The sequence below is a fragment of the Microcaecilia unicolor genome, chromosome 10 (assembly GCF_901765095.1).
Source record: "Microcaecilia unicolor chromosome 10, aMicUni1.1, whole genome shotgun sequence".
In the NCBI taxonomy this organism is placed as follows: Eukaryota; Metazoa; Chordata; class Amphibia; order Gymnophiona; family Siphonopidae; genus Microcaecilia; species Microcaecilia unicolor.
Window position 1 is genome coordinate 50457758 of NC_044040.1, and position 27004 is coordinate 50484761.

The 27004-nt window shown below is 43.6% G+C and overlaps 1 protein-coding gene across 3 annotated transcripts in view; it reads left to right on the forward strand.

Annotated features, from left to right (window-relative positions):
* ZNF800 (zinc finger protein 800) overlaps positions 1 to 27004 on the forward strand; it is a 122703-nt gene that overhangs the window by 78873 nt on the left and 16826 nt on the right. For 2 of the 3 annotated variants that reach the window (XM_030216131.1, XM_030216130.1), the window contains exon 6: positions 685 to 6944. In XM_030216131.1, the coding sequence (XP_030071991.1) occupies positions 685 to 2393 (1709 nt within the window). In that variant the 3' untranslated portion in view covers positions 2394 to 6944. Of the gene's footprint in view, positions 1 to 684; positions 6945 to 27004 lie in introns of those variants that run through there. The other variant, XR_003943559.1, reaches the window with a different exon arrangement.

Here is a 27004-nt window from a genome sequence, read left to right on the forward strand (position 1 = left end):
CAAACTTACAAAATCAGCAAGGGATCAAATACTTATTTCCCCCACTGTATATTCAGGCTGCAAAACCTAGGTTGCAGGTCTATTTTTGTTGCCATGGTAACCTGGCACCTGGGGTTTGTCAAACCCTGTTTTTAGTATCTGGTTAAAGTTAACCAGATATTCTGTGGATGAATATTGGCCCAAAGCCTTTTATTTCCATATAGAATGGCAGAAAAGCCTTAGTAAATCGGGCTTTTTTATTTTTTTTTTTATAAGCAAGTTCTCAGATAGAGGTATGTGATAGTGAAAACACAATTTAAAGGTAAACTAAGCTCTCTTTTCTGTGAAATTTAGAGATGTGCAAAAAATTATCCCCCCCCCCCCTCCTGTTAGTAGATGTCCTGGGACATAGTCCGATATTCCCCAAGCCAGTTTGACCTGACATATAGTTTGAGGATTTTGTATAATAGAAGTAGACCCAAAATTAGTTATTGCTTACAAAAGTCAACCTTATCCCTTTGCTTGCCTAGATAGCTACTAGAGAGATGGTAAAGAATGTGTCTTCAGTGCATAAATGTATTAGGAATCCTAGTGTTAAAGGGAACCAACTCATAATGTAAACTGAAACATGTTTGGGGAAACTATTAAATAATGAAAAATGTTTAGTAAACTGAATTAAATTTTAAACCTTTTCTGCCTTCACAGAGCAACCGATCGAAAATGATAAACAAAGTCAAGCCATAAGAGATCTCCTGGAAGCCATTTATCCAAGAGTGGATAAACGAGAATATATTGTTAAACTAGAGCCTATAGAGACAAATCAAAATGCGGTTTTTCAGTTTGTTACAAACATTGACAATCCAGAGCAGAACATTGAAAGAAGCAGAACTCCAGACCAAGGCAAAGTACAACTACCAGAACCATGTGATGAACACTGTGATTCTGTTTTAACGCCAGATACAGAAGTTGTGGAACAACTTCCTGCAGAAAATATTAGAAAGGAAGTTTCTTCTACATCTGCTTCTGAAGAACAGCAACCTAAGTTACTGAATCCTGTATCAGAATCTTCTGAAAGTTCTGTAACAGACCACCAGATTGTTTGTCGCCTCTGTAAGAAAGGGTTCAACTGTAGACGCAGTATACGTCGGCATATTAAAAGAGTACACAAGAAAAAGGTGGAGGAAATAAAGAAGCACATTGAAGTACGAAGAAAGTCTAATCCATCATCCACAAAAGGGCGCCATAAGAATGTTTACACAGCCAGTACATGTTGTGATGTATGTCATAAATCCTTTGCTACAAAAGCCAATGTGAGGAGACATATTGATGAAGTTCATAAAGGACTAAGACGGGATTCTGTTACTCCTGAAATATCTGTGAAACCTAGACACCTTTTGCTACTGAAGACAGTTTCTCCTAAAAAATCTGTTAAGATTTTGACTCATAAACAAAAGTCATCATCCAAGGTTGACTACAGTCTAAATACTTGTAAATGCCCTCATTGCAGGAGAAAATATAGTTCACAGATGTTGCTTAGAAAACATGTACAAATAGTTCATAAAACAACCCTCTCTAGAATTGACTCTAGGCAAGAGAAAAGGCCCAATAATGCTACCATCAATACCGAAATGAAAGTAAAAATGGAAATCCCAAGTATAATGGACAATATAGAATCTTCCACTTCACTTACCCATCCTCCACAGAATGAATTAAGAGGGACACATCCAAATGAAAAAAAGAATGCACCAGCAGGACAAAAAAATAAAGTTAAACAAGATGGTGAAACCCCTAAACCATCCAGTTCGTCTGTTTCAAGTGGTCAGCAAAAATATAGGAAACCTAAACTTTCGGCTGGCTTTGACTTTAAGCAGTTGTACTGTAAACTCTGTAAGCGCCAATTCACATCCAAGCAGAACCTGACGAAGCACATTGAGCTGCATACAGATGGAAACAACATTTATGTTAAATTCTATAGATGCCCCCTCTGCACTTATGAGACCCGTCGGAAACGTGATGTGATACGACATATAACTGTTGTACATAAAAGGTCATCCCGTTCCCTTGCCAAAATAACTGCTGGATTAGAGAGCAGGGCAATAAAAAAGCCTATTGAATTTGTTTTAAATAGGGCAACAAAAAGAGGCCCTCAGAGGGATGAAGCAAAACAGATTGGTTTAAAACAGGATGGCACCACTGTCTCTTCCACTAAAAAATATGAAGGGTCTGATGTGGGTATTGAGGTTAAAGTCACAAAAAACTTTTCACTTCATAGGTGTAATAAGTGTGGCAAAGCATTTGGTAAAAAGACATGTCTAGTCCATCACAAAAAAACACACAAAACAAGTGTTTCTGGTTCTTCCGAGGAGTTTAAAACCAAAGGCAGAAGTACAAGGTCTAAAACGCTTGTCTGGTAAAAACAAAAAGAAAAATACAAAAAACTGCATTTTTGTAAAAATTTGTGCACAAGGGGAAGCTCTTCTTTTCTACTGTTAGCCACTTTTATAGCAATGATTTCAGAATAAGTTCTGTAATAGCCCATTTGTATCTCTTTAGATCAAATTGTGGGTATGAGCTGCTAGAGAAATGAAGTTTGTCACTGACTTTGGAACAATTTACCTCTGCATTTATTGGCTACATAGTGAAAAATACAACTGGCATGTCATGGGGCTACCTCCAATTCATTGGTTTTAAGATTGTAAAAACTGCATCAAATCATGCCAAGTTTACATATTAGATATGTAAACTTGGCATAAAAGTTTAATCCTGGTTTTGTGGTGCAAACCTGTTGCTGTAATTCTTACATCTGAAAGTAGACATATCAAAGTACAAGTGTGGAAATTTATCAATGCAATAATTATAGGAATATATGATCTTGTGTTGCTGTTTAATTGAAGTGTAAACAGCATTAAATTGCCACACATAAGAAAGGCACTTAACCTATAAATGTTAACCACCGGTAACCCATATTTGTTTTTTTTTTTACTTGTAATAGCGCTTATGTAAGTGACAAATGATTGCTTGAAATGTATTTTTGTTTTTATCACTGCTTTTAGCAATCTGGTTTCTTAGTGTTTTGAATAATCTATGTTTTTTTCATTCCATAATCAAGAACCATAATTGACCTCTATTTCTTCACACAAAGGGTGGATAATGTATTGAAAGGTCTTCCAAGTTAGTGGCTGAAATGGTATTAGAACTATAAAATAATAACAGCAAAACCAGGGAACATGCACAAAAGAATTTTTATTGTGGAGAAGCCAGTGTAAAGCCAGTGATCAAATAGGATCTATGGTATCACAGTAGGAAGGGAAAATGATAGACATACTAGCCCTTCTGACCTTTAGTTGGATTCATATTCTGTTTTTGTATGGGAAACTTTCTAACATGAAATCTATTTATCATTGCAAGTCTGTATATTTGTGTACCTTCTAGTATTGTACTTCAGTGCAAAAATCTCATTAAGCTTATGGAATGCTGTGAATCAGTGAGCAGAATGAACAGGAAACAGTAGCAAAAAGATAAATTGTGACATTTTATAAATAAATCTCAGTGACCAATAGTTGTTAGAACTGAAAATAAAAGTTAAACACATTAATTCCATGCTTTCTTACAACCTTTAACATGCTTTAATTGTTTTCTGTTTTTACTTAATTCTTTAATTTGCTCTTTTCATCTGAAAAGATTGTGTGTCATCACATTAGACTTCAGCTTATGGATTTATGAAATGAGCAGTTCAAATAATTGACATAAATATGAAATTAATTTTAGCATACCAGTCAATGTTTTTTTCTGGTTTACCATGACATTGACTTGGGGAAAAATGCATTTTTCATAAATGCTGAAAAATGCTTCTAGCATTTATTAGCACGAAAGAAAGTGGAAAAAAAAAACAACTTCAAGAGATCAAATAAAGTACCGGGATAAGATGCTCCAAAACACAAACTTTATTCTGACCCAGTTTGTGTTTTGGAGCATCTTATCCCGGTACTTTGTTTGATCTCTTGAAGTTGGTTTTTTTCCACTTTCTTTCGTGCTGTTGAACGTTTGTGGAAACTGTGAACCCCACTTGGTTTTGCGGTTCTAGCATTTATTATTCAGATGTGAATGCTGCCATAGGGCCTCTTTTACAAAGCCACGCTACCAATTCTTGGTGCGGCAAATGAAAGTCTGTTCAATTCCTATGGACTTCCTCTCATTTGCTGCGCAGGAATTGCTAGCGCAGTTTTGTGAGAGAAGCCCTTAGCTAGTTGTGAAGTTGCATGAGACAGAGAAATGTACCTTCTGATATCTAGGTAGCCATTCTTGTCTTTACTCTGCAGTTCTGACAGCATAAATTTGGGAATATTGTGATGTTGAGAAAACTTTTCAAAAGGATTCTGTTTGAAAGAATATTCACTTAATTTTTTTTCATAAAGTACTGCTGCTACTTCTCACAAAACGGTAAGTACTTATATTGAAGTTACTTTCTTGACAGCCTATACTGGATAGTGTACTTCAAACTGATCAGATGTAAATGTGTTAAACATGCATGTTAAAATGTATGTTAAATTGTCATCTTTCAGTAATTACATAGCTTTCATGACTTCAACACAGGTATCTCATCTGGTACCACAAAACTTGAATGATGGATGTATAAAGGCTCACTTTACTTAAACCATTCGTTAAATTCTGCCTGAAGTGTATAAGAGAGCCTGTCATACAATAGCATTTGGAAAACTTGAAAGAATACATTTTCTCTATTTAATTTTGTTAAAAAAATCTTTGTACATATGCGCACTTTAATAATTCAGTAACTACAGCTTCATTTTCATGGTTAAAGTGACATATTTGTGTACTTTTTTAAATAAAAGAAATGTTATATATTCACTAATTTTAAAATGAAGGTAAGAAATATTCTGATATTTCATAGATTCATGATCACTTGTTATGCTATAGTGAATTTTAAAGGTGGGAGGAGAGTGACATTTGTTTCCTTAATTGAGGACTAGACTTGAGGATAGGCATTTTTAAAAGCTGGGATGAAATTGTAAAGTGTGCCCTTTTACAAAATGTATACAGAATAAACAAAACAAAAAAAACCCCTCCCAAAACAAACAAAACAAAAATAAAGACTAAAAAATAGACCAGAAGAGTCTAATAGTTTCCAGATGCACCCAGGTTATTTTGAAGAATGTAGCTGTTGCTGCTGCTTTAAAAATCATCTTTTAAAAGACATTCCGTTTTTTCAAGTTTATTTGCAGCCCACTGTAACTTGCAACATATGAAGGGGTCTTTTTACTAAGGTGCACCGATGGATTTATACATATGGGCTGCATGGCACTTAACGCACACTAATTCATTAGTTCATCTTAGTAAAAGGACCCCTAATTTAGTGCATCATGCTTCCATCTAAGAAATTTTAACCAGCATCTCTGAGACCCATGAAAAGTAATTAATTAATAAATACAAAATTTTGAGCAACAAACAAAATGAAGCACTCCCTAGCCCCATTTTCTTTCAATAAAGGAAAGTGTGCCTCTTCAGCTGCTCACTTTATTGAACAAAAGTTAATCAGATAATTTTCAAAACAGTGACAAAATTTTTTTCTGTTTTTCAGATCAGAATTTTAGAAGATAGTATGCTTTCCAGTGCAAAGTTCTAAACATTATTAAATTGTACTTTTTAGGCAATATGATTTGTTTTAGTAGAATAACTGAAAAATATATTATCAAAGGAACTAACAGGTTTTGTATATAACTGCACTTCTTTACTTAGCTGGTGTCTTTTTTTTTCTTATTTACTTTAAAATACCTTAAAATGAAGGTTGTAATGGTACAATATGCTTCAGTAGATGATAAATGGTTAGCCTTTCTTGCGTACTGCACTAAAAATCATTGCTGTGAAAGGAAACCAGAAAGACTGTAAATGTTGCCATCAGTGTTTTTTGTGAGTGTTCATGCTATTTTTAAATAAACGTACTGTGAGGGATGGGAATAAACCAGATTGGAAGCTACTTCCAGTAAGTTGTTTTGATTGGGTAAAAGAGGTGCCTTTTGTTTGAAATCAGAATTAATACTTGACCATAGAGCAGAGCTTCCCAAATGGGGTCACAAAACCTGTGCTTGGGGTCATGAGCTAGGTGGGCACCTTATAGGATGTCATTGTCCTTCACTGCCCAGGGATTGCATGCTTTCTGTGTCTGTATAATTTGGGGTCACAGGTGCAGAAAGATTGGTGAGCACTGCCATAGGGCAACTATGAATAATGGTTTGCTGGGATTCTCTAAATCCATATCTATTGAAAACACTTAATTTAAAGATCGTGTTCAGAGATTCCCACAGGAATGTGCTCAGTGAGCTGTGCATGAACCAGAGAGCACAGTATGACTAGTTCTTTCTCCCTGAAGCAACAGTATTAGCACTGTGAAATGGTGGCCAATGGTGGGGAAATGAGAGACTGACTGTTGAAGCTAAGAAGCATGTTTTTCCAAAAATTTTGAAAAGTATAAAAATTCAATTCTGATGAAGATTTTTGAGTATGCATTAAATATGAAGAAAGGAAGGTGGAAGGTTTTGAGCTGATGAGTGATGAAAAACAGGTTTTGAAAACAAGCTATACCTATATGTGTCTGAGGCTTTACTGCCTATAAAAATTAAATATCTGCATGAAAATATATTATTTGTTATGGTTCTGGGAATCTTTGAACACAATCTTTAAATGAGGTGTTTTCAATAGGTATTTTTAAGTTCACTCCTCCTATATATACTTTGTGATTCTCTAAATCCATGCAAGATTCATAGGGGGCCCTTTTTCTAAAGCAGAGGTTCTCAACCCAGTCCTTGGAACACACACCTAGCCAGTCAGGTTTTCAGAATTTCCACAATCAATATGCATGAAACTAATTTGCATGCCTTACCTCTGTGGTATGCAAATTTATCTCATGCATAGTCATTGTGGGTGTTCTGAAAACCTGACTGGCTAGCTGTGTCCTGAGGACTGTGTTGAGAACCCCTGTTCTAAAGCTTTGGTGCACTCTAACAGAATTGCCCCTCCCCCATTTACTAAACTGCGCGGCAATTCCGACACAGCCCATTCAAAGTGAATGGATGGGGTCAGCATTAGCACACAGCAATCGCTAGCACGGCTTAGTAAACGGGGTTGGTGAATGATAAATTCTAAGAAGCCCACAGGTATAAAATGGACTTGTAGCATTTAGTGTGCACTAATGGGCACATATTCAAAAGAGAAGGACATCCATCTTTCGACATAAATTGTCGGAGGCATAGCGAAGGCGGGACTTGAGCGTGCCTAACACTTGGACGTCCTTGACCCATAATCGAAAAAAACAAGGACGTCCGTGACGAACACTTGGACGTTTTCACCCAGACATGTTTTTATTATGACTAAGGCACGAAAAGGTGCCTGAAATGACCAGATGGCCACTGGAGGGAATCGGGGATGACCTCCCATTACTCCCCCAGTGGTCACTAACCCTCTCCTACCCTCAAAAAACATCTTTAAAAATATGTTAGGCCAGCCTCTATGACAGCCTCAGATGTCATATTCAGGTCCATGACAGCGTATGCAGGTCCCTGGAGCAGTTTTAGTGGGTGCAGTGCACTTCAGCCAGGTGGACCCAGGCCCACCCCCCCACCTGTTACATTTGAGGAGGGAACAGCGAGCTCTCCAAAACCCACCAGAAACCCACTGTACCCGCATCTAGGTGCCCCCTTCACCCTTAAGGGCTATGGTAGTGGTGTACAGTTAGGGGTAGTGGGCTTTGGGGGGGGCTCAGCACACAAGGGAGCTAAGTACCTGGGAGCATTTTATAAAGTCCACTTCAGTGCCCCCTAGGGTGCCCGGTTGGTGTCCTGGCATTTCAGGGGGACCAGTGCACTACAAATGTTGGCTCCCCCCATGACCAAATGGCTTGCAGTTGGCCGTTTTTGACATGGACGTCTTTGGTTTCAAAAATTGTCGAAAGTCAGAAATGTCCAAGTCTAGGGACATCCAAATTTTAGGCTTTGGACGTCTCTGACGTATTTTCGAAACAAAAGATGGACGTCCATCTTTTTTTCAAAAATACTGGTTTTCCCGCCCATGGATTTTGCCATTTTGCAAGGACGTCCAAATTGCAACTTGGACGTCCCTTTTGAAAATGCCCCTCCAATTCTGTTAGCATGCTAAGCTTTAGTAAAAGGGCCCCATAATTTGTAGTAGAAGAAAAGTGAGGGTTTAAAAAGGTTTTTTTTGCTGTAAATATTTTTTTTGAATGGGTGAGGAATTTACACCATAATGGTTAGTTAGCTTATATAAATAACTGGTACATTGATAATGTTCTTACATTACATAACTCTACCTCAGTTTCTTCACAGGAAAAACTTTACATTTGTACTTCTATTTAAATCAAACTTGTTCTTTGAAGAAATTCACTATTCTGCAAAGTTAACCAGTTTTTAAAGGTTTGAGTGAGTAGTTTTCAGTCAAATATGTCATATTACTTCTTTCGGAACTATAAGATAATGGAATTACAGTTATGTTGATCCGGACACAGCTCAGTTCCCTGTGCACTCAGACAATGTACTAAAAGTTTAGTTAAAAAAAACAAAACAAAAAAACTCCCAATACCATAAACTAATGGTGTATACATGAGTGGGGAGTTTTGAAAAATGCTTTAAGACAAGACATGGTTAAAACAGAAGTAAAAAGGTATGTTAACCTTAGCATACATTTTTACATCAGAAGATAAGTTAAAATTGTGTAAAAGTCTATAACTTTACTGCCATTTTCAATGTCAATTGTTAGAGGTGGAAGTTGATTTATACTCCTAACAACTGAATTAAAAAAAAAATTGGTGGCTTTCAGATGCAGCCCAAAACTTGTAAACCAGAAGAACCCCTAAACTAGACACTCTGCCCTATGACTGCAACTGAACTTCTGGGTTTTTTTTTTAAATGGCCAACGCTGAGGAGCCAGCCAAGAGCAGTAGTATAGTGGGGCCTTAAGTGGGAAGGTAGGATGTGAGTTTGGGTGGGGGGGGGGGGTGGGGATCAATGACAGGTTTCCTGGTTGCAGGGTTTCAACCTCAACTTAGTCTCCCAGGTGTGGCAATTTTACCCTGGACCCTGTGACACCTAATTCTGGGTCCACACTGGCACAGTACATGGGCCTCAGAAGTGTGAGTTAATTTTACTCTAGCTCTGACCCAGGCATTAAATTTCTAGCATAAAAACAAAAGTTGTCCTAAGCTTACCATGCCTTATTTCATTTGTCTCTGAATAAATTTCTGGGTTTAAAATCTGTTTTCCTTTGCTTTTTAAAAGTGGAATAAAATAAAGCTAAATTAAAAAAAAAAACATGGGGCTAGATTTGTACTAATAGGAACTACAATGCACTAACATGCATTAACAAATGATATTAGCACATGCTTGCTAACACTATTCTAAATGTAGCTCTCGACTTGCTGATTTTTCAGAAAGCAAATGATGAATTGGATTGCTCCACACATCAACTGAATAGTGGTCTTCTTTTTGCACTTAAATTGTTGAACAAATGTTTTGGTAGTGGCAGTGGTCCTTGGTACCTTGGGATTCATGATTGTATTAGCTATCTCTGAAATGCCATCATAGGTTGCAGTACTCTCATCTATCTTCTCATAGATCTCTTGTCTTGCCAAGAATGTCTATAATTTAATCTGTGGTAGTGTCTCTGCTTCTTTGGTTATGGGTTTTTTTTTTTTTTTTTTTGAGATGCTGGTTGATGTGTAGTGTCATGAACTTGTAATATAGTAAATGACAGCCAATAAAGACCAAAATGAACCATCCAGAACATTCAGTTGAGGTTGTTGTGAACAATTCTTGTGAACAAGCACTTCATAATAACCAAAGGATTGACTGCAAAAACATTGGAAGGCCCACCCAACATATGACTGTATGTACACTGAAATATAAAGAATATTTTAATACTGGCTGTCGCAAATAATCATGTAGATTGTTAAGCAGTGTGCACCTTCAGAGCAGAAAACAGTTTTTCAGTTTAAAATTCTTTTGGTATATATTTCATCTGGGTGCTGCAGAACTGCATAGCTCTGGTTCTGCAGTGGGTTGGAGAATTTACTGGGAGGCATAAGGTTCTCTTGGCAGATACCAAATCTCAGAGAAATAACTCTTTGGGGGTATATATGACTATATTTTAACATAGTTCATCATCTGGGAATGGTTCAATTTGACTGATGGCTCGGTTGAAATGTTGCTGTATGACACTTCCAAATACAAATGGCAGCTTCAAAATCCTGATCTTCTGGCATCAACTCAAGCATGTGTTCAGCCATTCAAAAAAGGCTGTATGTAGGATAACTCCTTTAAATAGTAACATATTTTAGGACATGAATTAAAAAAGCCCCATGAAAGCAATCCACATGCAGATGCTCACTATCAACTAAATTGTAGCTCTAGGCAAGTTAGTTTCAGGTACAGTTACAGCATGCAGTTAGGCCAGATTCATCATGGCTAATACTTAACATTTTGCAAAGTACATAACTGGCCCAGTTGTCTAGTAGAGATACTCTGCATACAGCTCTTGTCCTCATGCTGCACTTATTCAGACTGATTGGGATAGTTGGTTCTCTACTGCCAGTATTTACTTCTGTGCATATAAATTTTGCAGAAACAATGCCTCTGTTTTCAATTACATAATGTGTGTGTTTTCTCCCTTGCATGTTGTGTATGTGTTAAACCCATTTTTTAAATTCAGTTGGCATTTCAAAAACAATGTAGAGTCACCTTCATTGTTAAGCTTGCACGCTGTGCTAATCTGTTGTAACAGGGTTTTACAATTGCTATATGTGTGCTGAGGAACCCAAAATAAATGACTGGCCTCTTGATGCATCATGTATTTCCAACAGTCTGTAACAAAATAGTCTCTCTTCTGTTGAGAACTATCACTGTCAATAAATTTTTTTTCTTGGAAATCAGCTTTTATATGATTGGTATTTGTCCTATCTCTGTGTGCTTTAAAGATGGTGTTTAATTTTTACTTACTGTGGTGCTTTATTTAGATGCTTTCTAACCTGCTCTAGCTTTTCTTTTTTTTTTAACCCACACTAATAGTGTGGTGTATTAAGTGTTAGCGCACACTAAGGGACCATTTTAGTAAGTTAGGCGCTAACAAATGTCTAATGCAGCTTAAAAATGGTGTACCGTGGGACATGCTCAGGTGTCCTTTGGTAACTGCCAAATGTGCATGCACTAACCATGTGGTAGTAAATATTTTTGGGTTTTTATTTTGCAGGGTGCATGCTGGGCAGAGAGTGGGCATGGGTAATGTGTGTGCCCTTACTGCCTACAAAATGGGTAGCAAGTGCATACGCAATATTTCAATATAGCTGCAAAGTAATATTTCAAAATAGTCTGTGTTAACTATTGGCATTTTTAAGAAAGCAGCTGTTCAGTTGGCAAAAAAAGTCACTACCATGCATTAATGGTCCTACCAATAATGCATGATGCAGTTAGCTACATCTTTTGAAGTGGCATTAACTGCTCTGGTTATCTGACACCTTTGCAGTTAACAAACTGTAACAACTTCCACATCAACTAATTCCCCCCCCCCCCCCCATTAGTTGAATGCCGCAGTTGGGGGGCCTTCTATTACATTGTAGTAAAAATACCTGTGTAAAGGTGCACTAAGGACACTTTTACTGCAGTGTAGTAGAAGGGCCCCCAACCAATGTGGAAGGGGGTGGGGTGACTTTTTTTTTTTTCCAACTGCACAGTTGCTTTCTTAAAAATGCCAACAGTTAACACTGATTTTTGCAGTTACTGCAACTACATTCAAAGCGGTTTACATATATTCAGGTACTTATTTTGTACCAGGGGCAATGGAGGGTTAAGTGACTTGCCCAGAGTCACAAGGAGCTGCAGTGGGAATCGAACTCAGTTCCCCAGGATCAAAGTCCACAGCACTAACCACTAGGCTACTCCTCTGCTCTTTAGAGCACATTTTAGACCAGTGCTGTGGCAAAAGTACTGCAGCTCAGCATGTACTTAAGTTTTCTGTCCAGCAGGGATTGAGCAAGTCATGGAGGTAATGGTTCTCAAACTCCATCTAGAAAGGATCACATCTGCCATTACTTCTACCAGAAGAACGGTTCATTCCTAGGGAACTTTCCTTCCAGCCTTGGAGAAGCAAAGTAATTTAGGTCAGTCTTCTGCACGGGAGGGGGGAGGGGAAGAAAAGGAAAATATTTAAAGGAAACTCCACAAACATAAAATAAAATTGAATAAAAAAGACATCTATTTTGAAGCTTTTGCTTTCAAACTTCACAGTGCTAAATTCAATTACTTAAAAAAAAGTTTAAAACTCATTTGTATGGTTTGTAAATGGAAGAGCTATAGATCCCAGTGACAGAAGAAATCTATCTGCTCTAGTGAACATGTATCTTATCTTGGTGGTCTGTGACTTTTTTTTCCAACTTCTCAGCTGCTTTCTTAAAAATGCTAACAGTTAACACTGACAATTTTGAATATTGCTATCTAGTCAATTCTGTTGTCAATGGATCATTTTTTTTGTTTCTCATCGTACCATAAAATTCTAATGATAGTGCAGCATCTACATGGTGACAAAAATGATTTGCTTTGTCCTGCCTTAATAAAGTAACATAGTAAATAAGTTAAAGACCAGTGTGGTCCATCCAGGCTGCCCAGAAAGACTGCATGGGTTGCACTTGTCACTCTGCAGGTTATTCCCTGTTTTTTTTTTCTTTTGCAAGCCATTTATATTTTACTTTATACTTTTATTCCATCCTCTTACATATCCCATGCCTTTCCTTCACTGTTTTCAACCTTATCATCCTTTCTGTGAAGAAATATTTCCTCATGTTGCTTTTTCAATTCCCCCACCCCTTGCTGCTGCTTTTCATGTTCTCTAGTCAGTCCATTTTTGGAAAAAGGTTTGGCTATTTATATTATTTGTGTTTAAATATGTGTATCATTTCTCCCTATCCCTCTTTTCCTCAAGGATATACATATTAAGGTTTTCAAGTCTCTTATCATATGTGTAGACACATACAATTGTGGTTACTTTCTTCTGAACCACTTCAAGTCTTTTTATGACCTTAGCTACATATGGCCTCAAACTATATACAGTGCTCCAAGTGCAGTCTCACCAGTTACTTTTACAACAATAGCAGCATCAACTTCCTTCTGCTAGTTATACCCTTCTCTGTTCATCCAAGCCTCCTTGTGGCCCTGGCTATTGCCTCATCACATTGTTTTGACACCTTGAGATCCTTAGACGCTGTCATCCTGAGGTCCTTTTTCTGTTCCATGCACATCAGCCTCTCACCTTCTATCAATTTCAACTTATTTAGATTTCTGCATCCCAAATACATCACTACATTTTATTTTCATTTAAGCTAGACTGCCGAGCATTAGCCCATGCTTCTAGTTTTTATAGATCACTTCTCATGTATTCCACTTCCTCTGAGGTGCCTATTCTTTTGCTAATCTTTGTTCGTAAACAAAAAGGCATACTTTCCCCTTCTAATTGTTCTGAAATATTGCTCACAAAAATATTGGATAGAATCAGACCCAGGACAGATCTTGAGGCACTCCACTACTCACCTTTCTTTGTTCTGAGCAAATTCTACTTACTGCCACTCTGTTGCCTGTCAGGCAACCAATTTCTGATCCAGTTAACCATTTTGGATCCCATCATAGGCTCCCTGTAGAGTCTTAGGGAGGTTATGCCTCCTTAGCTCCAAGCCCAATCTCAAGAGCTAGAGCCCACCAATGCAACCAGCAACCATAGAGGACCTCAGGCCCTTTTCTGTCAGTAACAATTGGTTCCCCCCCCCCCCCTTCTGCCACCTCATTCCTCCCACTGTCCAGGGCTGGTGGCATCAAGGCCATTCCAGGTACCGGCATTTCTCCCGCTCCCTTTCATTCGTCCTCCCTGTGGTCCATTCTCCCAGCATGCCTCAATTGCTGCCAGTAGCAACACTACAGCAATTAAAACAGGCTGCTTTGGGACCTCCCCTATGATGTGCCCTGTCTATGGAATCAGGAAGTGACATCAGAGGAGATGAGGTGCATCACAGCAAAGGCCCTGAAGCAGCCTGTTTTAGTCTCTGCCCTGTCACTACTGGCAGTGAGAATAGACCATGGAGAGGGAGCACGAAGGGGGATAGACAGACATTGAAGTGAGATGTGCTGCTTGACCTGAGGGGAGGAAGGGACAGGAAGAAGTGCTGTTGGACCCCTGGGGAGGTGGTGAAAGGGGACAGACAGGGAGGCATGGTGTTGGACCTGGAGAGGGTGGAAGGGACAAATAGAGGTGTTGGAGGAGGGAGGTGAAATGGATGGATAGAAAGAGATGCTGCTGAATCCATGTGGGATGGAGATGAATGAAGGGACAAATAGGAAGAGGTGCTTCTGGACTCAGTGGGGGGAGGAGGAGGAAGGGATAGACAGGGAGAGGTACTGCTGGACAAATAGGAGGAAATATATTTTCACTCAACAAATAGTTAAGCTCTGGAACTCTCTGCTGGAGGATGTAGTAACAACGGTTCCATATCATCAAGCTGATCAATCCATAGACTGGTGGGTTGTGTCCATCTACCAGCAGGTGGAGATAGAGAGCAAACTTTGCCTCCCTATATGTGGTCATGTGCTGCCGGAAACTCCTCAGTATGTTCTCTATCTCAGCAGGTGGTGGTCACACACAGCAGCAGCAGCTCTGGCTAGGCCTCCAAGCCTAATTTTTAGGTTTTGTTGAGTGCCTGGGGTTGAGGGCTCTTTTGAGCAAGTGCAAACCTGGTGGTGCCAGGTCCCTCCTTTTCTCCCCCCTCCCGCTGGCTCCGTTGAAAAAAAAAAAAAAAAAAAAAAAAAAAAATTTTTAAACGTCTTTAAAGGCGTTTATTTCGACGTTTATTTAAGCGTCTATTGCAGCTACTCACTGGGACACCAGGTCGTTACAACTCGGAGCGGACAGCAGGTAATTTTACCTTTTTATAGCGGGCGGGGGTTCCCCGATTCTTCTCCTCGTGGCACATGGCGTCGGAGGGCGAGGGCGCAAAGGGTCGCTCCCCGGGTCGCTTGAGCGCTTCTAGAGGGGATGCGGGGGTCTTAAAGCCTGATTCGCCCTTGTTGGGTGGCAGTTTCGTGACCGATGAATGTCCCGGTCCTTCCTCCGGCGTGGCGGTTTTTCCCGCCATAAACGCCCATCCCCCGCTCCTCGCCTCCGCCATTTTGGCCGGCCACGCGGCTCGGACGGCTTCTTCTTGGGCCGCCCTTGAGGTTGGAGACATTAATGCCATGAACGCCCTTAATTTGGGCGACGGCACAGAAGCGGCTAAAGTTAAGAGCCGTTCTTCCCGCGCGGCTCCTTCGCGGAGTTTCGCGCCGGACGCCATTTTGGATGCGCAGCAGGCCTCTCCCCCGCTGTTGCGAGCGCCGGTTGAGAGTGCGCCTAGGGCTGTTGCCCAGGCTGCGGAAGTGCACAGTCTCGGGGGTTTCTCCCCGAGTTTGTTTTGCTGCTGCATCAGGCCTTCCTCATGCACAACGCTGCCCCCGCTCCCTCGTCTGGTAAAGAGGTTGAGGTTCCCAGAGGTAAACGCCCTCGGGTTGATTCCCAGGCCTTGGAGGAATTTGTCTCCTCCGATGTAGATGAGGGCAGCGTGTCTGAGGTCTCCCAACGGTCCTTTGCGGATTCCTTGGAGGAGACGGATCCCCGCTCGGATGGAGGGGATGACCCCTCTGCAGCGCGGCTTTTTCGCCCAGAGGATTTGCCCAACCTGTTGTTACAGGCCATGGACACTTTGAAGATTTCCTCTCCGGAGGACGTCTCTCCCTCAGCCCCTGTTGGCTCTGCCATTATGCTGGGGACGAAGCGCCCGCCTAGAACCTTCCACGTGCATGATGCCATGCACACCTTAATTTCGGCTCAATGGGATGTCCCAGAAGCGAGCCTTAAAGTGGCTAGGGCTATGTCCCGCCTCTATCCTTTGGCTGTGAGTGAACGTGAGGCCTATCTGTGGCCTACCGTGGATTCTTTAATCACTGCGGTGACTAAGAAAACGGCATTGCCGGTGGACGGTGGCACGGCCCTAAAGGACGCCCAAGACAGGAGATTGGAGGCGGCCTTAAGGTCGTCCTTTGAGGCGGCTGCTTTAAGTTTGCAGGCCTCAGTTTGCGGCTCCTATGTGGCCAGGGCGTGCCTGACTATGGTGCAGCGGGCTTCCCCCTCGGATCATTCCTTGAGGGATGATTGGCCAGCCCTGGAATCGGGCTTAGCCTATGTGGCAGACTTGCTGTATGATGTCTTGAGAGCCTCAGCTAAAGGCATGGCTCAGACAGTCTCTGCGCGGCGGTGGCTTTGGCTGAAACATTGGTCTGCTGACCACGCCTCTAAATCCCGCCTGGCTAGGTTGCCTTTTAAAGGCAAGCTGCTCTTTGGGGTCGAGCTGGACAAAATCGTGACCGATCTCGGCACATCTAAGGGCAAGAAGTTACCAGAGGTCAGGGCTCGGGCTAGTGCTCGTCCCGGTACCTCCAGAGGACGGTTTCAGGAAGCCCGTCGGTACCGCCCGGGCAGGTCGGGTTCTTCTGCCCCCTCTTCCTTTAAGAGGCATTTCTCCCCCAAGCAGCGTTCCTTTCGCAGAGACCGCCGTCCCGGAGGTGCTCCCTCCGGTCCTCCCCCAGGGTCTCGTACCCAATGACGGGGTCTTGGTCCACGCCCCAGTGCAGATTGGAGGACGGCTGTCCTCGTTTCTGGGCGAGTGGACCACAATAACTTCAGACGCTTGGGTGCTGGAAGTCATCAGAGACGGCTACAAGCTAGAGTTCTGCCGACCCTTAAGAGACGGGTTTGTACTCTCTCCCTGCAAGTCTCCGGTCAAAGCTGTGGCAGTGCAGCAGACTTTGGACAATCTGATCCGCCTGGGTGCGGTCGTTCCGGTGCCAGAAAGTCAGCTTGGCAAGGGGCGTTACTCCATTTACTTTGTGGTACCAAAGAAAGGAGGTTCTGTCCGGCCTATCCTCGACCTCAAAGGGGTCAATCGGGCCTTGAAAGTGCGGCACTTTCGCATGGAGACTCTCCGCTCTGTTATAGCGGCAGTGAAGGCAGGGGAGTACCTGGCTTCCTTGGACATCAAGGAAGCGTACCTGCATATTCCCATCTGGCCTCCTCATCAACGCTTTCTGCGTTTTGCAGTCCTGGGCCGACACTTCCAGTTCAGAGCCCTCCCGTTCGGGTTGGCTACTGCTCCGCGGACCTTTTCCAAAGTAATGGTGGTCATAGCGGCCTTCCTGCGAAAGGAAGGAGTACAAGTCCATCCTTATCTGGACGACTGGTTGATCCGAGCCCCCTCTTATGCAGAGTGCGGCAAAGCTGTGGACCGGGTAGTTGCTCTTTTGAGCCCCCTGGGATGGATCATCAACTGGGAGAAGAGCCAGCTGCGCCCGACTCAGTCCCTGGAGTATCTGGGAGTTCGATTCGACACCCAAGTGGGCAGAGTGTTCCTGCCAGACAATCGGATTGTCAAACTTCAGGCTCAGGTGGACCAGTTCCTGGTAGCCTCTCCTCTTCGGGCTTGGGACTATGTGCAGCTGTTGGGCTCTATGACGGCCACGATGGAAGTAGTGCCCTGGGCCAGGGCTCATATGAGACCACTACAACACTCTCTGCTGCAGCGCTGGACTCCGATGTCGGAGGATTATGCGGTGCGTCTTCCCTTGGATCCAGCAGTGCGCAAGGCGCTGAGCTGGTGGATGCAGGCAGACAAGTTGTCTGCAGGAATGCCTCTGGTGACCCCAGAGTGGATTGTCGTCACGACGGACGCCTCATTGTCGGGCTGGGGAGCCCACTGCTTGGGAAGGACAGCGCAGGGGCTCTGGTCTCCTGCAGAGGCGAAGTGGTCTATCAACCTCCTGGAACTCAGAGCCATTCGGTTGGCGCTTTTGGAGTTCATCCCGGTACTGGTGCTGAAGCCTGTACGGGTACTGTCGGACAATGCCACGGCTGTGGCCTATGTCAACCGCCAGGGAGGTACCAAGAGCGCCCCTCTAGCCAAGGAGGCTATGAGTCTATGCCAGTGGGCGGAAGCGAACCTGGAACAGCTGTCAGCGGCCCACATCGCCGGAGTCATGAATGTCAAGGCGGACTTTCTCAGTCGCCATACCTTGGAGCCCGGAGAGTGGCAGCTATCTGCTCAGGCGTTCTTGGACATCACGAAGCGCTGGGGCCAGCCGAGCCTAGATCTGATGGCGTCATCGGCCAATTGCCAAGTGCCGCGCTTCTTCAGCAGAGGACGGGACCCTCGATCCCTGGGAGTAGATGCTCTTCTCCAACAATGGCCGACACAAGAGCTTCTCTATGTGTTCCCACCCTGGCCCATGTTGGGCAGGGTCCTAGACCGGGTGGCAAGACATCCCGGCAGGATAATCCTGGTGGGTCCGGATTGGCCCAGACGTCCCTGGTATGCGGACTTGATCAGGCTCTCAATCGACGATCCTCTGCGGCTGCCAGTGCAGCAGGGCCTGTTACATCAGGGTCCCGTGGTGATGGAGGATCCCTCCCCCTTTGGTCTTACGGCCTGGCTATTGAGCGGCAGCGTCTGAGGAAGAAGGGCTTCTCAGACAAGGTCATCGCCACTATGCTGAGAGCGAGGAAACGCTCTACTTCTACTGCTTACGCCAGGGTTTGGCGTATCTTTGCAGCGTGGTGTGAAGCAGGCTCACTTTCTCCCTTCACTGCTCCAATTTCTTCAGTGTTGGCGTTCCTGCAAGAAGGTCTGGACAAAGGCCTGTCGCTCAGTTCCCTTAAAGTCCAGGTAGCGGCTCTGGCTTGCTTCAGGGGCCGCCTGAAGGGTGCTTCCCTGGCTTCCCAGCCAGATGTGGTGCGCTTTCTCAAGGGAGTTAATCACCTGCGCCCTCCTCTGCACTCAGTGGTGCCTGCGTGGAATCTCAACCTGGTGCTAAGAGCATTGCAGAAGCCGCCGTTTGAACCCTTGTCGAGGGCATCTCTGAAAGACCTGACGTTGAAAGCAGTCTTTTTGGTGGCTATCACTTCAGCCAGAAGAGTTTCCGAGCTCCAGGCGCTCTCATGTCGAGAGCCTTTTCTGCAGTTCACTGAGGCAGGAGTGACTATTCGCACAGTGCCTTCCTTTCTGCCCAAGATTGTTTCTCGCTTCCATGTGAATCAGCAGCTCTGTCTCCCTTCCTTTCGTAGGGAGGACTACCCAGAGGAGTACTCTGCTCTTAAATATCTGGATGTGAGACGAGTCATCATCAGATACTTGGAAGTGACCAATGATTTCCGGAAATCGGATCATCTGTTTGTCCTGTTTGCAGGTCCTCGTAGGGGTCTGCAGGCTGCTAAGCCTACAGTGGCAAGATGGGTCAAGGAAGCCATTGCAGCGGCTTATGTGGCCGCAGGGAAGGTGCCGCCTATCCAGCTGAAGGCTCACTCCACAAGAGCTCAGGCGGCCTCGATGGCAGAGGCCGGTTCCGTCTCCTTGGAAGAGATATGCAAGGCGGCAACTTGGGCTTCGGCCCATACATTCTCCAAGCATTACCGCTTGACTGTGGCTGCTCGGGCGGAGGCCCGGTTTGGAGCTTCAGTGTTGCGGTCAGGGATTTCTATGTCCCGCCCTGGGTGAGTACTGCTTCGGTACATCCCACCAGTCTATGGATTGATCAGCTTGATGATATGGAAGGTAAAATTATGTATAATCATACCTGATAATTTTCTTTCCATTAATCATAGCTGATCAATCCATAGCCCCTCCCAGATATCTGTATTGTTTTATTCTGGTTGCATTTCAGGTTCAAGTTTAGTCTTCAGTTACTTCAGAAAGACTTCGTGTTCAAGTTTTTTCACTTGGATTCTTCAAGAGTTAAGACGAGTTTGTGTTACAGTGAGCTGCTGCATTCCTCTCCCCTCCGTTTTACGGGGCTGGATTGAGACTTATAATTCTGCCGGCACTCCCTCCCGCTTCGTGCGGCTGTAGGGCAGTGTTGTACCCCTCCCGCTTCGGCGGTGTTCGGGTCAGTCAGCTCCTCCCGCGGTTGCGGTTGCAGGATAAGCCAGATCCCCCCGCATCGGCGGGGTGGTGTCCCTCCCCCGCTCCGCGGGGATGAGCTGGACGGATTCCCCTCCCCCACTTGTGTGGGGATGAGCTGGGTTAATTCCCCTCCCCCGTTTCGGCGGTGGTGAGCTGGGCAGAGTGTCCCTTCGTGGGTGTAATTCTCTAAGTGCTGAGTCCTGCGGATGGAGCTTTGATATCGACATACTGAGGAGTTTCCGGCAGCACATGACCACATATAGGGAGGCAAAGTTTGCTCTCTATCTCCACCTGCTGGTAGATGGACACAACCCACCAGTCTATGGATTGATCAGCTATGATTAATGGAAAGAAAATTATCAGGTATGATTATACATAATTTTACCTTAGCATATCTGGGTTTTAAAAAGTTTGGACAAGTGCGTGAAGGGAAAAGTCCAGTGTCTGCTATTGAGACAGACATGGGGAAGCACACTGCTTGCCCTGGGATTGGTAGCTTGGAATGTTGCTACTATTTGGGTTTCTGCCTGGTACTTGTGACCTGGATTGGCCACTATTGGAAACAGGATACTGGGTTAGATGAACCATTCGTCTGATCCAGTATGGTTATTCTTACGCTATATTGACCCAGAGGGGAGGAAGAAGAGATAGACAGAAAGAACTGCTGTCGGACCCAATGGGGGGGGGGGGGGGGGGGAGAAGGAATGGACAGGGAGAGGTGCTGCACTTAGGGTGAGGGAGATGGAAAGATGCTGGCCCAGCAGGGGGGAATGGAGGGGGAGGAAGATGGGAGGGAGAGATGCTGGATGGGGGGAGAGAGACTGGATTGGGGAAGAGAGGAGAGATGCTGGGCTATGAGGGGTGGCTGTAGGAAGGGAAGAGAGAAGAGCAATAAGGGAGGGGAGCATGGGGACAGAGAAGGGGCAGTGCTGGACAGAGAGAGGATAGGGACACAGGAACAATGCTGGACAGAGGGAGATAGGGACACAGGCAGAATGCTGATCACTGGGGGAGGGTTAGGGAAAGGGGCAGATGCTGGCAAGGGTAAGATAGGGATACATGGAAGATGCTGAATATAGGGGAGGATAGGGACAGGGAAACAAGGGAGCGATGCTAGATATGGGGGGAGGATAATGACAGGGAATCGGAGGGGGAGAGGCTGAACAGGATAGATAGGGAATCAGAGGGGAGAGGCTGAACAGGATAGATAGGGAATCAGAGGGAAGATGGATGGTGGACAAGAAGACAGAAGAAACGTCAAATGGTCAGGGGATCGTGGAAAGAGTGAAAAAGCAGAAAAGAGACACCGAAGTTAAAGTGAATGACAAAATCAAATGCTCAGACCACAAAGGTAGAAAGTACTTCATTCAGAATGTATTAATTTGGAATATGTCAGCTGTGGGAGATGTGCATCTCTGATATCTTGCATTTCGGTTCCTATTTCTCTGCTATTGCACGTGGGGTGTGTAGTATAGCAAAGTCTGACTTCTTGAAATTTCCAGTACCCTTTTTTTGCCTTCATATCTCTATTAGTGATCTGTAGTCCCCTGCCTGTGTTTTGTGCATATGACCAGTATTTTGCTGGTATGTACAGTAGTTTCAGTATAGCAATCTTGTTGCAGAGCCATTTGTTCTTTTTTCTAAGTCTCTGCTGTGTTCAAAAGAGCCCCCATTGTCCCTTCACTAATGACATAAATGTTCTCTCTAAAAAAAAAAAAAAAAACCCCAACAACCCCCAACTCCCTTGCCTCTTTTCTTTCTCACTGATTAATGTCCAGTAGACAGAAAAGTGGCATTATAAACTGCCACTTCTAATTTTCATCCAAGCCTCCTGCCCCTGGGTTCTACCTCTCTCCTGTATAAGTCAAATAATCAAGAATTTGAACTACATGGGCAAGTGGGAGGTGAGAGAAAGAGAGGAGCAGACAGGATGAGGACAGGTGGGAAGTGGAAAAAAAAAAGGTAGATTGCAGGTCTCTGGAAGCATAGGCATCATCTATGAACACTTTTTTCAATTTGCTTTAATTCAGTTGCCTATGAGACCTATATATATATATATATATATATATACAGTGGGGGAAATAAGTATTTGATCCCTTGCTGATTTTGTAAGTTTGCCCACTGACAAAGACATGAGCAGCCCATAATTGAAGGGTAGGTTATTGGTAACAGTGAGAGATAGCACATCACAAATTAAATCCGGAAAATCACATTGTGGAAAGTATATGAATTTATTTGCATTCTGCAGAGGGAAATAAGTATTTGATCCCCCACCAACCAGTAAGAGATCTGGCCCCTACAGACCAGGTAGATGCTCCAAATCAACTCGTTACCTGCATGACAGACAGCTGTCGGCAATGGTCACCTGTATGAAAGACACCTGTCCACAGACTCAGTGAATCAGTCAGACTCTAACCTCTACAAAATGGCCAAGAGCAAGGAGCTGTCTAAGGATGTCAGGGACAAGATCATACACCTGCACAAGGCTGGAATGGGCTACAAAACCATCAGTAAGACGCTGGGCGAGAAGGAGACAACTGTTGGTGCCATAGTAAGAAAATGGAAGAAGTACAAAATGACTGTCAATCGACAAAGATCTGGGGCTCCACGCAAAATCTCACCTCGTGGGGTATCCTTGATCATGAGGAAGGTTAGAAATCAGCCTACAACTACAAGGGGGGAACTTGTCAATGATCTCAAGGCAGCTGGGACCACTGTCACCACGAAAACCATTGGTAACACATTACGACATAACGGATTGCAATCCTGCAGTGCCCGCAAGGTCCCCCTGCTCCGGAAGGCACATGTGACGGCCCGTCTGAAGTTTGCCAGTGAACACCTGGATGATGCCGAGAGTGATTGGGAGAAGGTGCTGTGGTCAGATGAGACAAAAATTGAGCTCTTTGGCATGAACTCAACTCGCCGTGTTTGGAGGAAGAGAAATGCTGCCTATGACCCAAAGAACACCGTCCCCACTGTCAAGCATGGAGGTGGAAATGTTATGTTTTGGGGGTGTTTCTCTGCTAAGGGCACAGGACTACTTCACCGCATCAATGGGAGAATGGATGGGGCCATGTACCGTACAATTCTGAGTGACAACCTCCTTCCCTCCGCCAGGGCCTTAAAAATGGGTCGTGGCTGGGTCTTCCAGCACGACAATGACCCAAAACATACAGCCAAGGCAACAAAGGAGTGGCTCAGGAAGAAGCACATTAGGGTCATGGAGTGGCCTAGCCAGTCACCAGACCTTAATCCCATTGAAAACTTATGGAGGGAGCTGAAGCTGCGAGTTGCCAAGCGACAGCCCAGAACTCTTAATGATTTAGAGATGATCTGCAAAGAGGAGTGGACCAAAATTCCTCCTGACATGTGTGCAAACCTCATCATCAACTACAGAAGACGTCTGACCGCTGTGCTTGCCAACAAGGGTTTTGCCACCAAGTATTAGGTCTTGTTTGCCAGAGGGATTAAATACTTATTTCCCTCTGCAGAATGCAAATAAATTCATATACTTCCCACAATGTGATTTTCCGGATTTAATTTGTGGGACTGGGGCGTGCTTAACAGATGAGCATCCTCAACCGATATTGGAAAAAAGAAGGGTGTCCCTGACGAGCACTTGGCCGACTTGGTCCATTTTTTGTTACGACCAAGCCTCAAAAAGGTGCCAGAACTGACCAGATGACCTCCCCTTACTCCCCCAGTGGTCACCAACCCCCTCCCACCCTCTATGCCAGCCTCAAATGTCATACCCAGCTCCCTGACAGCAGCATGCAGGTCCATGGAGCAGTTTTAGTGGGTACTGCAGTGCACTTCAGCCAGGTGGACCCAGGCCCATCCCCTGTTACCTGTTACCTGTGGTGGTAAATGGGAGCCCTTCAAAACCCACCCGAAACCCACTAGTCACATGTAGGTGCCCCCCTTCATCCCTTAGGGCTATGGAAGTGTTGTACAGTTGGGGGGAGGGTTGGGGGGCTCACCACCCAAGGTAAGGGAGAAATGCTCCTGGGAGCAATTTGTGAAGTCCACTGCAGTGCCCCCTAGGGTGCCAGGTTGGTATCCTGGCATGTGAGGGGGACCAGTGCACTACGAATGTTGGCTTCTCCCATGACCAAATGGCTTGGATTTGGTCATTTCTGAGATGAGCATCCTCAGTTTCCATTATCGCCGAAAACCGGGGACAACCATCTCTAAGGTCAACCTAAATGTTCAGATTTGGGCATCCCCAACCGTATTATCGAAACAAAAGATGGACACCCATCTTGTTTTGATAATATAGGTTTCCCCACCCCTTCGCCGGGATGTCCTTAGAGATGGACGCCGTTAGAGATGGTCATCCCCGTTCGATTATGCCCCTTCAAGTCATAAGTCTAAAAAACTCCTTTACTAACACTTTTGCAACTTAGCTTTCAAATGCTGATAGCGGATAGCTCTATAGAGTGCTTCTGTTGTGAAGTCTGCTTCTGCAGGAGCCCCACAACTTATTTTTTCTCCATGCTGCTGCCAAACCTTCAAAAACAAAAAAATGTTTGTCAAAAGCTAATCTATCAACTAGGAGTTTGACCTATATGTTGGTTCCCTCCCAAGATTATTCACAAACTGTGAAAAAGACTCATTTATCTTATTGCTTAATAAAGTGCCTATTCAAGCTCTCCATCTAAGTAAAACAAAGTGGTGTCCGCTTGTTATAAAAGATGCCACGTTTGAATTATGCAATCAGAATCCTAATCTGATTGGTTGAAAACATCATTTTACAAGACAACTTTCCGTTCTATACCTATATTGAGATCTTTAGGTGTTAAAGATTGCAATCAATATATCCTAGATAGGCTGTCTTGGTATATATGGGTACCAATGACATCGGAAAATGTGGGAGGGAGGTTCTGGAAGCCAAATTTAGGCTCTTGAGTAGGAAGCTCAAATCCAGAACGTCTAGGGTAGCAGTTTCAGAAGTGCTCCCCATTCCACGCACAAGGCCAAAGAGACAAGCAGAACTCCGGAGTCTCAGTGCATGGATGAGGCGATGGTGCAGGAAGAGGGTTTTAGATTTCTAAGGAATTGGGCAACATTCTGGGGAAGGGGGAGCCTATTCCAGAATGATGGGCTCCACTTTAACCAGGGTGGGACCAGGCTGCTGGCCCCAGCATTTAAAAAGGAGATAGAGCAGCTTTTAAACTTGAAACTAGGGGAAGGCCAACAGTCGATCAAAAGTGCATGGTTCGAAACAAGGTATCTTTCAAAGATATCACCAAAACAGGGAAAATAGGGTATCCTGATAGTAGTAGATCAAGTGCCTTTAAATAAAAAGCAGACAAAAGATTGCAAATTATCACTGTCAACTGCTGAGCAAGATGTAAATAGGAACAGCAAACATAGTTTGAAATGTCTATATGCAAATGCCAGAAGCCTAAGAAATAAGATGGGAGAGTTAGAATATATTGCACTAAATGAAAAATTAGATGAGACCTGGTGGAAGGAGAATAACCAGTGGGACACTGTCACACCAGGGTACAAATTATATTGTAGTGATAGGGTGGATTGAATTGGTGGAGGTGTAGCATTGTATGTTAAGGAATGCCTTGAATCAAATAGATTGAAAATTCTTCAGAACACAAAACACATCTTGGATTCCCTATGGATTGTAGTTCCATATGTCAAGTGGAAAAGAATCAAATAGACTGAAAATTCTGCAGAATACAAAACACAACTTGGAATCCCTGTGGATTGAAATTCCATGTGTGAAGTGGAAAAGGATAGTGATAGGCATGTACTACCATTCACCTGGCCAAGATGAACAGACAGATGTAGAAATGTTATCAGAAATTAGGGAGGCTAACAAACTGGGGAACACAATAATAATGGGTGATTTTAATTACCCCAGTATTGCCTGGATAAATGTGACAGGGCATACTAGGGAGGTAAAATTCCTTGACAAAATCAAGGGCTGCTTTATGGAGCAGCTGGTACAGGAGCCAACAAGAGGTGGAAAAATTCTAGACCTAGTCCTTAGTGGAGCACATGATCTGGTGCAGGAGGTAATAGTGCTGGGGCTGCTTCATAACAGTGATCATAATATTGATCAGATTTGATATCAGCTCTGGAGTAAGTATACACAGGGAAATTCAATATGTTAACATTTAACTTTCAAAAAGGAGACTATGATAAAATAAGAATGGTGAAAAAAAGAGGAGCAGCTGGGAAGATCAAAAATTTACATCAGGCATGGATGCTGTTCAAACATTTCCTCCTGGAAGCCCAGGTCAGTTATATTCCATGTATTAAAAAAGGAGGAAGGAAGGCCAAGCGACAGCCAACATGGTTAAAAAGTGAGGTGAAGGAAGCAATTAGAGCTAAAAGAAAATCCTTCATAAAATTGGAAGAAGAATCCGACTGAAAATAATAAGAAACAGCATAAGGAATGTCAAGTCAAATGCAAAGTGCTGATAAAGAAGGCAAAGAGGGACTTCGAAAAAAAGATTGCGTTGTATGCAAAAACATATAGTAAATTTTTTTTTTTTAGGTATATTAGAAGCAAGAAGCCGACAAAAGAATCAGTTGGACCACTAGATGACAGAGGAGTAAAAGGGGCACTTGGGGAAGACAGCCATAGCGGAGAGATTAAATTAATTCTTTGCTTCGGTCTTCACTGAGGAAGATTTTGGAGAGATACTGGTGACCAAAATGGTATTCAAAGCTGACGAGTCAGAGAAACTGAATGTAATCTCTATAAAGCTGGAAGATGTAATGGGGCAATTTGATAAATTGAAGAGTAGCAAATTGCCTGGACCAGATGGTTTTCATCCCAGAGTACTGATAGAATTTGTTTGTTTGTTTGTTGCATTTGTATCCCACATTTTTCCACCTATTTGCAGGCTCAGTGTGGCTTACATAGTACCGTAAAGGCATTCGCCAATTCCAGTATAAACAGTTTCACAGTGATGTTATAGTAGAATCAGGTTCATGTGGAACAGCATGTTAGGGAATCGT